The 14,945-nt window shown below is 49.2% G+C and overlaps 1 protein-coding gene across 1 annotated transcript in view; it reads right to left on the bottom strand.

Annotated features, from left to right (window-relative positions):
- The window catches only part of nbeal2 (neurobeachin like 2), a 177,768-nt gene that overhangs the window by 9,512 nt on the left and 153,311 nt on the right, over positions 1-14,945 (bottom strand). The window contains exons 45-51 of the mRNA XM_033020421.1: positions 12,767-12,864; positions 10,274-10,390; positions 7,977-8,066; positions 7,247-7,356; positions 5,764-5,936; positions 2,862-2,956; positions 772-888 (exon numbers count right to left, since the gene is read on the bottom strand). Of these exons, the coding sequence (XP_032876312.1) occupies positions 772-888; positions 2,862-2,956; positions 5,764-5,936; positions 7,247-7,356; positions 7,977-8,066; positions 10,274-10,390; positions 12,767-12,864 (800 nt within the window). The remainder of the gene's footprint in view (positions 1-771; positions 889-2,861; positions 2,957-5,763; positions 5,937-7,246; positions 7,357-7,976; positions 8,067-10,273; positions 10,391-12,766; positions 12,865-14,945) is intronic.

Below are 14,945 nucleotides of genomic sequence, written 5' to 3'. Positions count from 1 at the left end.
AGATTCTTGATTAGTACGGGTGTCAGGGGTTATGGGGAGAAGGCAGGAGAATGGGGTGAGGAGGGAGAGATAGATGATTGAATGGCGGAGTAGACTAGATGGGCCAAATGGCCAAATACTGCTCCTATCACTAATGATCTTACGATACAAGGTTTAAGAAAGAACTGCAGATGCTGGAAAAATCGAAGGTAGACAAAAATGTTGGAGAAACTCAGCGGGTGAAGCGAAGGAATAGGTGACGTTTCCAGTTGAGACCCTTCTTCAGTTTGAACTCGAACAGAAACGTCACCTATTCCTTTCCCTCCACAGATGCTGCCTCACCTGCTGAGTTTCTCCAGCATTTTTGTCTCTCTTATGATAAAAGGGAAGAATTTTACCTGTCACTTATGAATATCTGTACAGCAAACTAAACTAAACTTAGTGGTGTATTGTGGTGTGATTAGAAATGGGGGATAAAGTCAAGTATCCTTTATTGTCATTCAGACTTTACAGTCTGAACGAAATGTCATGCCTTGCAGTCATAACATAGAATAAAATAACAAAACACACAATAAACACAGATTAAACATCCACAGCAGTGAGTCTACCAGGCACCTCCTCACTGTGATAGAAGGCAAAAGTCACAGACAAGCTGTCTCTGGGTTGTGAGATGGATGGGGTCTGGGTATAGATGTGACACCAGGCTGATCTTCGGGGCAGTAAATGGAATTGATTTCATGAATTTCGTGCCCTAACTGGTTCACGTCAGTGTTGAGGCTGAGTACACCTTACCTTGGAGCCTGATACTGCCATGTCCAGCTCCGTGCTGATGGCCACGCAGTTCACCGCATCATCGTGTCCGTAGAGCACTTGTACGGGCTTCTGGGCCAAGCCGCTCGCAAAGCCACCCTGACAACACACGCAGAGGGGGATCAACAGATTATTGAATTGAATTGAATACTTTATTGTCACATCGGATGAGTCAAAGTGAAACTCTTTGCTTGCATACACAAGGTATGTCAATAGCCGCCACATAAAGGGCGCTTACAACTTTACAATCCCCCCCCCCCCCATTGTTCATTGTCCACCCCCCTCCCTCACATCAGTCCCCCCCCCACATCGACTGCCGCGCCGACCTCTCCGCTAATGCAGCCGGGTCCTCTCCGGACGCCTCCGTAAGGCAGTAGCTCTCCTGCTATGCCACCATGCCGCCCCCTTGGGTAAAAGGTCCTGACCGCTCACCCCTATGCCTCACGATTTTATATTCATCTATCAGGTCTCCCCGTAAACCTCCGGGGTTCAAGAGAAAACAATGCTAGTTTCTCCAACCTCTCCCTGTAGCTAATGAATGAATGAATATGTTTATTGGCCAAGTATTCACATACAAGGAATTTGCTTTGGTGCTCCGCCCGCAAGTGACAACATGACATATACAGTGACAGTTAGGAATGACATATAGAACATTAAACATTAATAATAAAACGTTATTGATTCAACATGTGAATTAAATAAAATACCAGAGCAAACGGAGGCTGCAGATTTTTGGTTATAGATTAGAGCTACTACTTGTGAACAAAAGCTGTTTTTATGTCTGGTTGTGGCAGCTTTGACACCCCCTAATCCAGGCATCATTCTGGTAAAGCTCCTCTGCACCCTCTCCAAGTCCTCCATTATCCTTCCTGCAACAAAGTCCTTAAAACCTCCAAATCAAATAACCATTATCTCATCCTAATGAGATTAAAGTGGGTTGCATCATTTCTCCCGATGCTACAATTCTTGGTGAAATTATGTAATACATCTGATAAACCTGCATTGCGATATTTCTATTGCCAATTTATCCTTCCCAACACATCACAGGACATAACAGGAACAGCTTCTTCCCCTCTGTCATCAGGCTTCTGAACGGCCCTTCCATAAGCCAGGGTTCTGCCCGATTCACCTCTACCCCATTGCGGACATTGGACTTTGTCTGTGGAACTGGTGCGCTACAATGCTGAGAACTATATTCTGCTCTCTGTATCTTCCCCTTTGCTCGACTTATGATACTGGAGTTTGACGATTGTATTTATGTATAAAACCTGCAGGAAGGAACTGCAGATGCTGGTTTATACCGAAAATAGAGACAAATTGCCGGAGTAACTCAGCGGGCCAGGCAGCAGCTCTGGAGAAAAATCGGTGACTCTTTGGGAAAAGGCCAGAACAAATCAGGGCTGGTAACAAATGACCTTACGAAGGGTGGAGTTCATAATGGTTGGAGACCACCCCTAGACAAAGCTGTTCACTGTACCTTGGTACACGGGACAATAATCTAAACTCAAACCCAAACATCTGACAAGAATGATCCCTAGAATGAGTGGGTTAACATATGATGAGCGTTTGACGGCACTGGGCCTGGAATCGCTGGAGTTTAGAAGGATGAGGGGGGGGACCTCATTGAAACGTACCAAACAGTGAAAGGCCTGGATAGAGTGGATGTGGAGAGGATGTTTCCACTGGTGGGAGAGTCTAGGACTAGAGGTCACAGCCTCACAATTAAAGGACGTTCCTATAGGAAGGAGATGAGGAGGAATTTCTTTGGTCAGAGGATGGTGAATCTGTGGAACTCATTGCCACAGAAGGTTGTGGAGGCCAAGTCAGTGGATATTTTTAAGGCAGAGATAGATAGATACTTGATTAGTATGGGTGTCAGGGGTTATGGGGAGAAGGCAGGAGAATGGGGTTGAAAGGGAGAGATAGATCAGCCATGATTGAATGGCGGAGTAGACTTGATGGGCCGAATGGCCTAATTCTGCTCCTATCACTTACGAACGTGAATAAATGTAAAACCAAACCCTAAAATGCCCTTATTTCTCATCCTGACGCGTAGCCGGGAAGCATTTTACCTGCTGTATGACCTGCCACACCATGCAGGTGGTGTCTCTTGATCCAGAAATCAGGTAAATACCACAGAGGTCCAGTGCGAGGCAGGTCACTATATCTGTAGGGAGAAAATGTGTGATTCAGTACAATGCATCCGATGCCGTTTAACTGACGTGTTTGTCACAGAGTGAGTGGGGTGGCATCGTGGCACAGCAGTAGAAATGCTGCCTCATGGTAACCTCATCTGAGGAAGGACATTCTTGCTATTGAGGGAGTGCAGCGTAGGTTCACAAGGTTAATTCCCGGGATGGCGGGACTGTCATACGCTGAGAGAATGGAGCGGCTGGGCTTGTACACTCTGGAGTTTAGAAGGATGAGAGGGTATCTTATTGAAACATATAAGATTGTTAAGGGTTTGGACACGATAGAGGCAGGAAACATGTTCCCGATGTTGGGGGAGTCCAGAACCAGGGGCCACAGTTTAAGAATAAGGGGTAAGCCATTTAGAACGGAGACGAGGAAACACTTTTTCTCACAGAGAGTTGTGAGTCTGTGGAATTCTCTGCCTCAGAGGGCGGTGGAGGCTGGTTCTCTGGATACTTTCAAGAGAGATAGATAGCTCTTAAATATAGCAGAGTCAGGGGATATGGGGGGAAGGCAGGAACGGTGTACTGATTGGGGATGATCAGCCATGATTACATTGAATGGCGGTGCTGGCGCGAAGGGCCGAATGGCCTACTCCTGCACCTATTGTCTATTGACTCACAGCGTCAGACACTCAGGATTGATCAAACTGTGTACGGGTTTGTGCGTTCACCTCGTGGCCTCTTTTTCTCCGGATGCTCTAGTTTTTCCCAGACTCCAAAGACGTGCAGGTTTGAAGGGTAATGGCTGATCTATCTCTCCCTCTCAACCCCATTCTCCCCGTAACCCCTGACACCCGCACTAATCAGGAATCTATCTATCTCTCCCGTACAAAAATATTCATCGAAGGTCTCCATAGCCGTCTGTGGCAATGAATTCCACAGAATTCCACAGATTCACCACTCTCTGACCAAAGAAATTCCTCCTCATCTCCTTCCCAAAGGAATCATTTGCAATCAGTGTGTAGGATAGTGCTATTGTGTGGGGTGATCACTTGGTCAGTGGGCCTGTTTCGACTCTGCAGTCTAAAGATATGGCTTAAAACTCTGGGCTACCCATTCCACATACATCATCTACCACCCACTGACTCTAATCCTACACGCCTCTAATCTATCTTTATTGTCACCATATTGTCACCAATTCCCCATATATTCTACCGCTCACAGGAACCACCACTCACAAGGACCATCAGCCGCTTGAACACGACAAAGTCAAAGATAGAATCATAGAGTGATACAGCGTGGAAACAGGCCCTTCGACCCAACTTGCCCACACCGACCAACATGACCCAGCTACACTAGTCCCACCTGCCTGCGTTTGGTCCATATCCCTCCAAACCTGTCCCAGCCTCCACTACCTCCTCTGGCAGCTTGTTCCATACACCCACCACCCTTTGTGTGAAAATGTTACCCCTCAGATTCCTGTTAAATCTTTTCCACTTCAACTTAAACCTATGTTCTCTGGTCCTCGATTCACCAACTCTGGGCAAGAGACTCTGTGCATCTACCCGATCTATTCCTCTCATGATTTTATGCACCTCAATAAGATCACCCCTCATCATCCTGCGCTCCAAGGAATAGAGTCCCAGCCTACTCAAAGTCTCCCTGTAGCTCAGACCCTCTAGTCCTGGCAACATCCTCGTAAATCTTCTCTGTACCCTTTCCAGCTTGGCAACATCTTTCTTATAACATGGTGCGATGGATGGAGGCCCCGCAGCAGCCTGGGGCTCGCCTGGCTCGAACCCCGCTCCAGGAGAGCCAGCGGGCGGACTGGACTATGTAAACGGTGCCAAAATCTGGCGACTCGTGCAAGCGGTCTCAGTGGACTATTTATATACACTTTCTGCTCGTCTGAGGACCCGAAACGTCTCCCATTCCTTCTCTCCAGAGATGCTGCCTGTCCCGCTGAGTTACTCCAGCATTTTGTGTCTACCTTCAATTTAAACCAGCATCTGCAGTTCTTTCCTGCACATTTTGTACTAGTTTTTAGTTTCGTTTAGTTTAGAGATACTGAGCAGGAACAGGCCCTTCGGCCCAGCGATCCCCGCACACTAACACTATCCTACACACACTAGGGATAGTTTATAATTCTACCAAAGCCATTTAACCTACAAACCTGTACGTCTTTGGAGTGTGGGAGGAAACCGGATCACCCGGAGAAAACCCACGCAGGACATGGGGAGAACGTGCAAACTCCGTACAGACAGCAGCCGTCGTCAGGATGAAACCCGGGTCTCTGGTGCCATGAGACAGTGACTCTACTGCTACACCACCATGCCGCCCATAGGAGATTGTGCTTGAGTATGAACTGAATGGACTTGGAGGGATATGGACCAGGCGCAGGCAGGTGGGACTAGTGTAGCTGGGACATGTTGGCTGGTGTGGGCAAGTTGGGCCGAAGGGCCTGTTTCCAAACTGTATCTCTCTATGACTGGGGTTTTCTCTGTAACTCATATTTAGTTTAGAGATACAGCGCGGAAACAGGCCCTTCGGCCCACCGGGTCCGTGCCGACCAGCGATCCCCACACATTAACACTATCCTACACCCACTAGGGACAATCTTTTCATTTACCAAACCAATTAACCTACAAACCTGCACGTCTTTGGGATGTGGGAGGAGGCCGAAGATCTCGGAGAAAACCCACGCAGGTCACGGGGAGAACGTGCAAACTCCGTACGGACAGCACCCGTAGTCGGGATCGAACCCGGGTCTCCGGCGGTGCATTCGCTGTAAGGCGGATGATGAAGAAGCACTGAGCCGTGGTGTTTGGCCATTACTCACCGATGTGCCTGGTGATGTGTCCCGTCACTTTGCCTTTACTCAAGGATGTTACCCGGAGACTGTTGTCCCAGTGACCGCCGCTGAATAGCAGCTTCCCGTCGTGGGAAACGGCCAGGATCTTTGGCGATAAATCGATACCAGGAGCGAGCGGGCCCGACAGGAATCGCTGAGTCCTGCAGCAAGTGTCCAAGGTTAGTTTATTGTCACGTGTACCGAGGTACAGTGAAAAGCCTTTGTTGCGCGCTATCCAGTCAGCGGAAAGACAATACATGATTACAATCACAATGTACAGATACATGATAAAAGGAATGATGTGAATCATTGGTAATGAGGTCTTAAGGGATAGGAGTAGAATTCGGCCATTCGGCCCATCAGACCCCATCCATCTCATAACCCTCCATCTCTAATCTCACCGCAATGCACCACTAAGTTTACTTTAGTTTGCTTTACAGATATTCATGTTCATAAGTGACAGGAAAATGCTTCCCTTTTATCATTAGTGATAGGAGCAGAATTAGGCCATTCGGCCCATCGAGTCTACTCCGCCATTCAATCATGGCTGATCTATCTCTCCCTCCTAACCCCATTCTCCTGCCTTCTCCCCATTACCCCTGACACCCGTACTAATCAAGAATCTATCTTAAAAATATCCACTGATTTGGCCTCCACAGCCTTCTGTGACAAAAGAATTCCACAGATTCACCACCCTCTGACTGAAGAAATTCCTCGTCATCTGTTTCCTAAAAGAACGTCCTTTAATTCTGAGGCTGTGATCTCCAGTCCTAGACTCTCCCACTAGTGGAAACATCCTCTCCACATCCACTCTATCCAGGCCTTTCACCATTCTGGATGTTTCAATGAGGTCCCCCCCTCATTCTTCTAAACTCCAGCGAGTACAGGCCCAGTGCCGACAAACGCTCATCATAGGTTAACCCACTCATTGCTGGGATCCTGGAATATAGTTGAGTACAAGATAAAGTCCGATTAAAGATAGTCCGAGGGTCTCCAATAAGGTAGATAATAGCTCAGGACAGTGTAGTTTATTGTCACGTGTACCGAGGTACAGTGAAAAGCTTTTGTTGCGTGCTAACCATTCAGCAGAAAGACAATACATGATTACAGTCGAGCCAATTACAGTGTATAGATACATGATAAGGGAATAATGTTTAGTGCAAGGTAAAGCCAGTAAAGTCCGATCAAGGATAGTCCGACAGTCACCAATGAGGTAGATAGTAGTTCGGGACCGCTCTCTGGTTGTGGTAGGATGATTCAGTTGCCTGATAACAGCTGGGAAGAAACGGTCCCTGAATCTGGAGGTGTGTATTTTCACACTTCTGTATCTCGTGCCCATTGGGAGAGGGGAGAAGAGGGAGTGGCCAGGGTGCGACTGGTCCTTGATTACGCTGCTCTCTAGTTGTTGGGAGGGTGGGTTCGCTGTAAGATGGGTTGTGGTGGCGTTGTGTAAGACAAGAAGATAACTTACTTTACATTGGAGATGACGGGGTCCTTGGTAAAGGTGAAGTAATTTGAAATGTTTTTGTCGTAAGGCAGCCAGCCATGAGTTCCTATCAGACCGTTCATACTCACTGTTACCTGAGAGAAATTAAAACAAAATGAGTCACATTTCAGTGAAACAGGCCCTTCGGCCCCATTTGTCCATGCTGACCAAAATGCCCCCATATTGCCCACGTCCCTCACGAGCTTTCCTGTCCATGTACCTGCCCAAGTATCTCTTAAACCAGGGGTCGGCAACCTACAGCCCCCGGGCCGAATGCGACCCGTAATAAAAATCATCCGGTCCGCAAGATAGACACGAAAAGCTGGAGTAACTCAGTGGGACAGGCAGCATCTCTGGAGAGAAAGAATGGAGACGTTTTGCGTCCTCAAACGAGTTCAGAGTGTACATAAATAGTCCACTGAGACCGCATGCAAGAGCCGCCAGGTTTTGGCGCCGTTTACATAGTCCAGTCCGGTCCGCACGCTGGGTCTCCTGGAGCAGGGCTCGCTCCAGGCGAGCCCCAGGCTGCTGCGGGGCCTTCATCCCTCGCCTCCATTAATTGTTGGTTAATTGGCTTGGTAAATGTAAAAATTGTCCCTGGTGTGTGTCGGATAGTGTTAATGTGCGGGGATCGCTGGTCGGCACGGACACAGTGGGCCGAAGGGCCTGTTTCCGTGCTGTATCTCAAAACTAAACTAAAACACTATTTACTCACCAGTACATCTGGGGATCCCTGTGTGATGAAGGTATGGGCTTGGTTTTTTGGCACCACAGCCTGTACCAATGGAATAGCATCGCTGATGCCCTGCAAGAAAACACATTGTGTTTAAGAAAGAACTGCAGACGCTGGAAAATCAAAGGTAGACAAAAGTGCTGGAGGAACTCAGCGGGTGCAGCAGCATCTATGGAGCGAAGGAAATAGGCAAAGTTTCGTCCTGAAACGTTGCCTATTTCCTTCGCTCCATAGATGCTGCTGCACCCGCTGAGTTTCTCCAGAAAACACATTTTGTTGTTCAGGCACATGCTCATTCTACTATTACATAGACCAGAACAACACAGCAACAGGCCAGAGGACATAGGTTCAAGGTGAAGGGGAGAAGATTCAGTAGGAATCCGAAGGGTATCTTTTTCACACAATGGATGATGGGTGTATGGAACAAGCTGCCAGAGGAGGTAGTTGAGGCTGGGACTATTCCAATATTTAAGAAACAGTTGGACAGGTACATGGAGGAATATGGACCAAACGCGGGCAGGTGGGAATAGTGTAGATGGGACATTGTTGGCCGGTGTGGGCAAATAGGGCCGAAGGGCCTGTTTCCGCATGTTATCACTCTATGACTCTAACAGGCCCTTTGGCCCACAAAGTCCATGCTGAACACGATGCCAAGTTAAACTCATCTCCTCAGCCTGCATGTGATTCATATCCCACCATTCCCCGCATATCCATGTGCCTATCTAGAAGCCTCTTGGATGCCTCTAACGCACCTGCCTCCCCCCCTGGCAGCACGTTCCAGGCACCCACCGCCCTCTGTGGGAAGAAAACATGTGCCCCGCACATCTCATTTAAACTTGGTCCCTCTAATCTTAAACATAGAAACATAGACAATAGGTGCAGGAGTAGGCCATTCGGCCCTTCGAGCCAGCATTGCCATTCAATATGATCATGGCTGATCATCTAAAATCAGTTCCCCATTCCTGCTTTCTCCCCATATCCCTTTCTACCCCTATCCGTTAGCCCCAAGCGCTAAATCTCTCTTGAAACCATCCAGCAAATTGGCCTCCACTGCCTACTGTGGCAGAGAATTCCACAGATTCACAACACTCTGGCTGAAAAGGTTTTTCCTCGTCTCAGTTAAGCTATGCCCTCTAGCCCTTGACATTCCCATCCTGAGAAAAAAGGTTCTGGCTATCCACCCTGTCTATGTCACTTATACCTTTATACACTTCTATCAGGTTTCCCCTCAACCCCTAACATTCCAGTGAAATCGATCATAAGTTCATGTGATAGGAGCAGAATTCGGCCATTCGGTCCATTAAGTCTACTCTACCATTCAATCAGTCCCGATCTATCTTTCCCTCTCAATCCAAGTTTGCAGGTTCACAAGTAATGGGGAAGAATTAGGCCATTCGGCCCATCGAGTCTACTACGCCATTTAAACATGGCTGATCTCTGCCTCCTTATCCCATTTTCCTGCCTTCTCCCCATAACCCTTGACACCCGTTCTAATTAAGAATTTGTCTATCTCTGCCTTAACAATATCCTCTGACTTGGCCTCCACAGCCCTCTGTGGTAATCTTAGGCCCCCTTCGGTCGTGGCTGACCATGGGTGTGTCCAGGGTTGGCAATCCACGGAGTTCCACAGATTAGTTTGTCCAACCTCCCCTTATAGCTGAAACCCTCGAATCCTGGCATCATTCTGGTCAAGCTCCTCTGCACCCTCTCGAAAGCCCCCACATCCTTCCTGTGATAGCGTAGGTTCACAAGGTTAATTCCCGGGATGGCGGGACTGTCATATGCTGAGAGAATGGAGCAGCTGGGCTTGTACACTCTGGAGTTTAGAAGGATGAGAGGAGATCTCATTGAAACATATAAGATTGGTAAGGGTTTGGACACGCTGGAGGCAGGAAACATGTTCCCGATGTTGGGGGAGTGCAGAACCAGGGGCCACAGTTTAAGAATAAGGAGTAAGCCATTTGGAACGGAGACGAGGAAACACTTTTTCTCACAGAGTGTTGTGAGTGTGTGGAATTCTTTGCCTCAGAGGGCGTTGGAGGCAGGTTCTCTGGATGCTTTCAAGAGAGAGCTGGATAGGGCTCTTAAAAATAGCGGAGGCAGGGGATATGGGGAGAAGGCAGGAACAGGGTACTGATTGGGGATGATCAGCCATGATCACATTGAATGGCGGTGCTGACACGAAGGGCCGAATGGCCTCCTCCTGCACCTGTTGTTTATTGTCTATTGATGGGGCGACCAGAACTGTACGCAACACCAAGCAATGGACAACCACTTACCTCAACAAAGAATGACTTAAGTTGGCCCAGCTGTTCAAAGACATTGACGGTGTAGCTGTCGAACTTTGCGGCTCGCCTGACAGAATTCTCAGCGGTAAGACGTGGCGGGTGAGGCTCCTGCACGACGAAAGATGAATCAGGTAAATAATTACGGGGACGATCGCATCTGCTGTTGAGAACATAGACTGCTCTTGCTTTACATAATCTTCCATTGACTAAACTCCGCTCCTGCTAGGATTCGTTGAAGTTATTTATTGTCACATGTTTCAGAGCAGGGGTCGGCAACCTCCGGCCCCCGGGCCGAATGCGGCCCGTGATCCGAAATCATCCGGCCCGCAGGCGTATTATTTTTCCCGTATTCATCCGGCACGCAGACTTCCGTCATCTCCGGACTTCCCGGGCCTGAGGCCGCGTGACGCAAGGAGGCCTGCGCTGGCGGCCGCAATTGTGGAGCCGCCGAGCGCCGAGCTCTGGCTGTACCGCATCCTGCGCAAAGCCGTCGGCACGGCCGTGCACCTTCTGTGTCTAGGCTTCACTGTCGGGATCGGGGTTGTCAATTGGCCGGGGGCGAGTGAGTGTGAGTATTTGAGCCACCGCCTTCAGGACAGAGCCAGGACAATGGTCCATAGGTACGCCATGTTGGTGAGCGCCCGTAACTAGGTACGCCATGTTGGTGAGCGCCCGTAACTAGGGACGCAATGTGGGTGAGCGCCCGTAACTAGGGACGCCATGTTGGTGAGCGCCCGTAACTAGGGACGCCATGTTGGTGAGCACCCGTAACTAGGGACGCCATGTTGGTGAGCGCCCGTAACTAGGGACGCCATGTTGGTGAGCGCCCGTAACCAGGGACGCCATGTTGGTGAGCACCCGTAACTAGGGACGCCATGTTGGTGAGCGCCCGTAACTAGGGACGCCATGTTGGTGAGCGCCCGTAACTAGGGACGCCATGTTGGTGAGCGCCCGTAACTAGGGACGCCATGTTGGTGAGCGCCCGTAACTAGGGACGCCATGTTGGTGAGCGCCCGTAACTAGGGACGCCATGTTGGTGAGCACCCGTAACTAGGGGCCAGTGCTCTGGGTGGCGTCCTCGAAGGGGCTAGGATCCAGGTCTACACGTGATAGATGTGGCCCGCCATCCGCTCACAGACACGCGTCCTAGCACCCTATGCAGAACAAGGTTGCCCACCCCTGCTTTAGACTCAGACAGTGCTACAGTGTGGAAACAGGCCCTTTGGCCCAACATGGTCAACATGTCCCAACTACACTAGTCAACCTGCCTGTGCTTGGTCATATCCCTCCATACTTGTCCCATCCATAATTTCTTCCATATTTCATATTATTCCATAATCCATATTTCTTCTATGACTAACAAATTTCTCCTCAACTCAACCTTAAAGTGACAACCCCTCTCAATCCTCTGAGCCAAACAGCCCTAATCTTCCAACCTACCTCAATGTGGACATTTTCTCTGGAATTGGTACGCTACATTGGTGAGAAACAATATTCTTCACTCTGGTATCTTTTGTTTCGCTGTAACTACTGTACTGTGTCATGGCATGATTGTACTCAAGTTACTCAACGGGTCAGACAGCATCTTTGGAGACAAGCAACAGTTGACTTTTCATGTCGAGACCCTTAACTTCATCAAAGTAGGCATAACTTGAGGAGATTTGAGGTCATAAGATCATAAGTGACAGGAGTAGAATTAGGCCATTCAGCCCATCAAGTCTACTCCGCCATCAATCATGGCTGCTTTATCTCTCCCTCCTAACCCCATTCTCCTGCCTTCTCCCCATAAACCCTGACACCCGTACTAATCAAGAATCTATCTGTCTCTGCCTTTAAAATATCCACTGACTTGGCCTCCACAGCCTTCTGTGGCAATGAATTCCACAGGTTCACCACCGACTAAAGAAATCCTTCATCATCTCGTTCCTAAAGGAACGTCCTTTAATTCTGAGCTATGACCTCTGGTCCCAGACTAGTGGAAACATCCTCTCCACATCCACTCTATCCAGGCCTTTCACTATTCGTTTCAATGAGGTCTCCTCTCATTCTTCTAAACTCTAGCGAGTACAGGAACTGTGCTGACAAACGCTCATCATAGGTTAACCCACTCATTCCTGGGGATCATTCTTGTAAACAAGGGTTTATTTGGCAGATGCCTGGTGATATACAGGGCAGAAGCAGCCCCGTCAGCCCACCAAGTCCGCGCCGACCAGCGATCTCCACACACTGACACTATCTTACACACACTAGGGACAATTCACAATTATACCAAACCAATTAGCCTGCAAACCTGTACATCTTTGGAGTGTGGGAGGAAACCGGAGCTCCTGAAGAAAACCCACCCAGGTCTCGGGGAGAACGTACAAACTCCGTACAGACAGCACCTGTGGTCAGGATCGAACCCGGGTCTCTGGCGCTGTGAGGCAGCAACTCTACCCGCTGCGCCATTGGGCAGCCTTGGTATGTGTCGCGATTTGCGTTTACCTTGAGGAGTTGGCATGGAGTTTGCCCGAAGTTACTGATGATCCCTTCCAAGGCCTTCCGTTCCGTTTCATCGGCGATTGCGTCCAGATCCACGGCCCCTGTGCAGCAAGGATCGCATTAATACCGAAGCCAATGCTGGTTACGAGTTATAAAACCAATACTCACACACACAAGATGTAACCGTTTAATCTATATTATCGTCTATATCAGGGGTCAGTAACCTGGCCGAATGCGGCCCATAGGCCCTCAGGCGTATTTATCCAGCCCGCAGACTTCCGTCATCTCCGGTACCTCCCGGGCCCGAGGCCTCGGCGCCCAGGCACGGTGACGCAAGGACGCAAGGTGTCCTGCGCTGGTGGCTGCGATGGCGGAGCGGCCGAGCAGTGAACTCTGGCTGTACCGCATCCTGCGCAAAGCCGCCGGCACGGCCTTCTGTGTCTGGGCTTCACAGTCAGGATCGGGTTGTCAATAGGCCGGGGACGAGTGAGTGCGAGTATTTGAGGCACTGCCTTCAGGACAGAGCCAAGGCAATGGTCCGTAGGTGCCATGTTGGTGAGCGCCCGTAACTAGGGACGCCATGTTGGTGAGCGCCCGTAACTAGGGACGCCATGTTGGTGAGCACCCGTAACTAGGGACGTCATGTTGGCGAGGGCCCGTAACTAGGGACGCCATGTTGGTGAGCACCCGTAACTAGGGACGCCATGTTGGTGATCGCCCGTAACTAGGGACGCCATGTTGGTGAACACCCGTAACTAGGGACGCCATGTTGGCGAGCACCTGTAACTAGGGGCCAGTGCTCAGGGTGGCGTCCTCGAAGGGGCAGGATTCACGTGTACACGTGATAGATGTGGCCCGCAGTCCGCTCACAGACATGCGTCCCGGCTCCTATGCACAACAAGGTTGCCGACCTCTGGTCTATATTAACGATTTAGACGAGGGAATTAAATGTAACATCTCCAAGTTTGCAGATGACACAAAGCTGGGTGGCAGTGTGAGCTGCGAGGTGGATGCTATGAGGCTACAGGGTGACTTGGGTGAGTGGGCAGATGTATGGCAGATGCTGTATAATGCGGATAAATGTGAGGTTATCCACTTTGGTGCAAGAACAAGAAGGCATATTATTATCTGAATGGTGTCAGATTAGGAAAAGGGGAGGTGCAACGAGACCTGGGTGTGCTTGTACATCAGTCACTGAAAGTAAGCATGCAGGCACAGCAGGCAGTGAAGAAAGCTAATGGCATGTTGGCCTTCATTGCGAGAGTATTTGAGTTTAGGAGCAAGGAGGTCGTACTGCAGTTGTACAGGGCCCTGGTGAGGCCACACCTGGAGTATTGCGTGCAGTTTTGGTCTCCCAGTTTGAGGAAATACATTCTTTCTATTGAGAGAGTGCAGCGTAGGTTCACCAGGTTAATTCCAGGGATGGCGGGACAGACATATGATGAAAGAATGGGTCGACTGGGCTTGTATTCGCTGGAATTTAGAAGGGATCTTATAGAAACATATAAAATTCTTAAGGAATTGGACAAGCTAGATGCAGGAAAAATGTTCCCCATGTTGGGGGAGTCCAGAACCAGTGGTCACAGTTTAAGAATAAGGGGTTGGCCATTTAGGACAGAGATGAGGAAAAACTTTTTCACCGAGAGAGTTGTGAATCTGTGGAATTCTCTGCCACATAAGGCAGTGGAGGCCATTTCACTGGATGTTTTCATGAGAGAGTTAGATTTAGCTCTTGGGGCTAACGGAATCAAGGGATATGGGGGAAAAGCAGGAACTGATTTTGGATGATCAGCCATGATGATATTGAATGGCGGTGCTGGCTTGATGGGCCAAATGGCCTACTCCAGCACCTATTTTCTATCTTTCCAAGATCGCCAGTTTGCTTCTAGGCGCGGACACAGTACAATGAGGAATGGCACATTATAGAGTCATTGACATTATAGAGTCACGCAGCACGGAAACTGACCCTTCAGCCCAAATCAGAATTAAAGGACGTTCTTTTAGAAAGGAGATTGGGAGAAATTTATTTGGTCAGAGGGTGGTGAATCTGTGGAATTCTTTGCCACAGAAGGCTGTGGAGGCCAAATCAGTGGATATTTTTAAGACAGAGATAGATAGATTCTTGATCAGTACGGGTGTCAGAGGTTATGGGGAGAAGGCAGGAGAATGGGGTTCGAGGGAG

Source organism: Amblyraja radiata, chromosome 4, assembly GCF_010909765.2.
Source record: "Amblyraja radiata isolate CabotCenter1 chromosome 4, sAmbRad1.1.pri, whole genome shotgun sequence".
Classification (NCBI taxonomy): domain Eukaryota; kingdom Metazoa; phylum Chordata; class Chondrichthyes; order Rajiformes; family Rajidae; genus Amblyraja; species Amblyraja radiata.
This window is presented reverse-complemented; position numbering and strand designations above follow the sequence as displayed.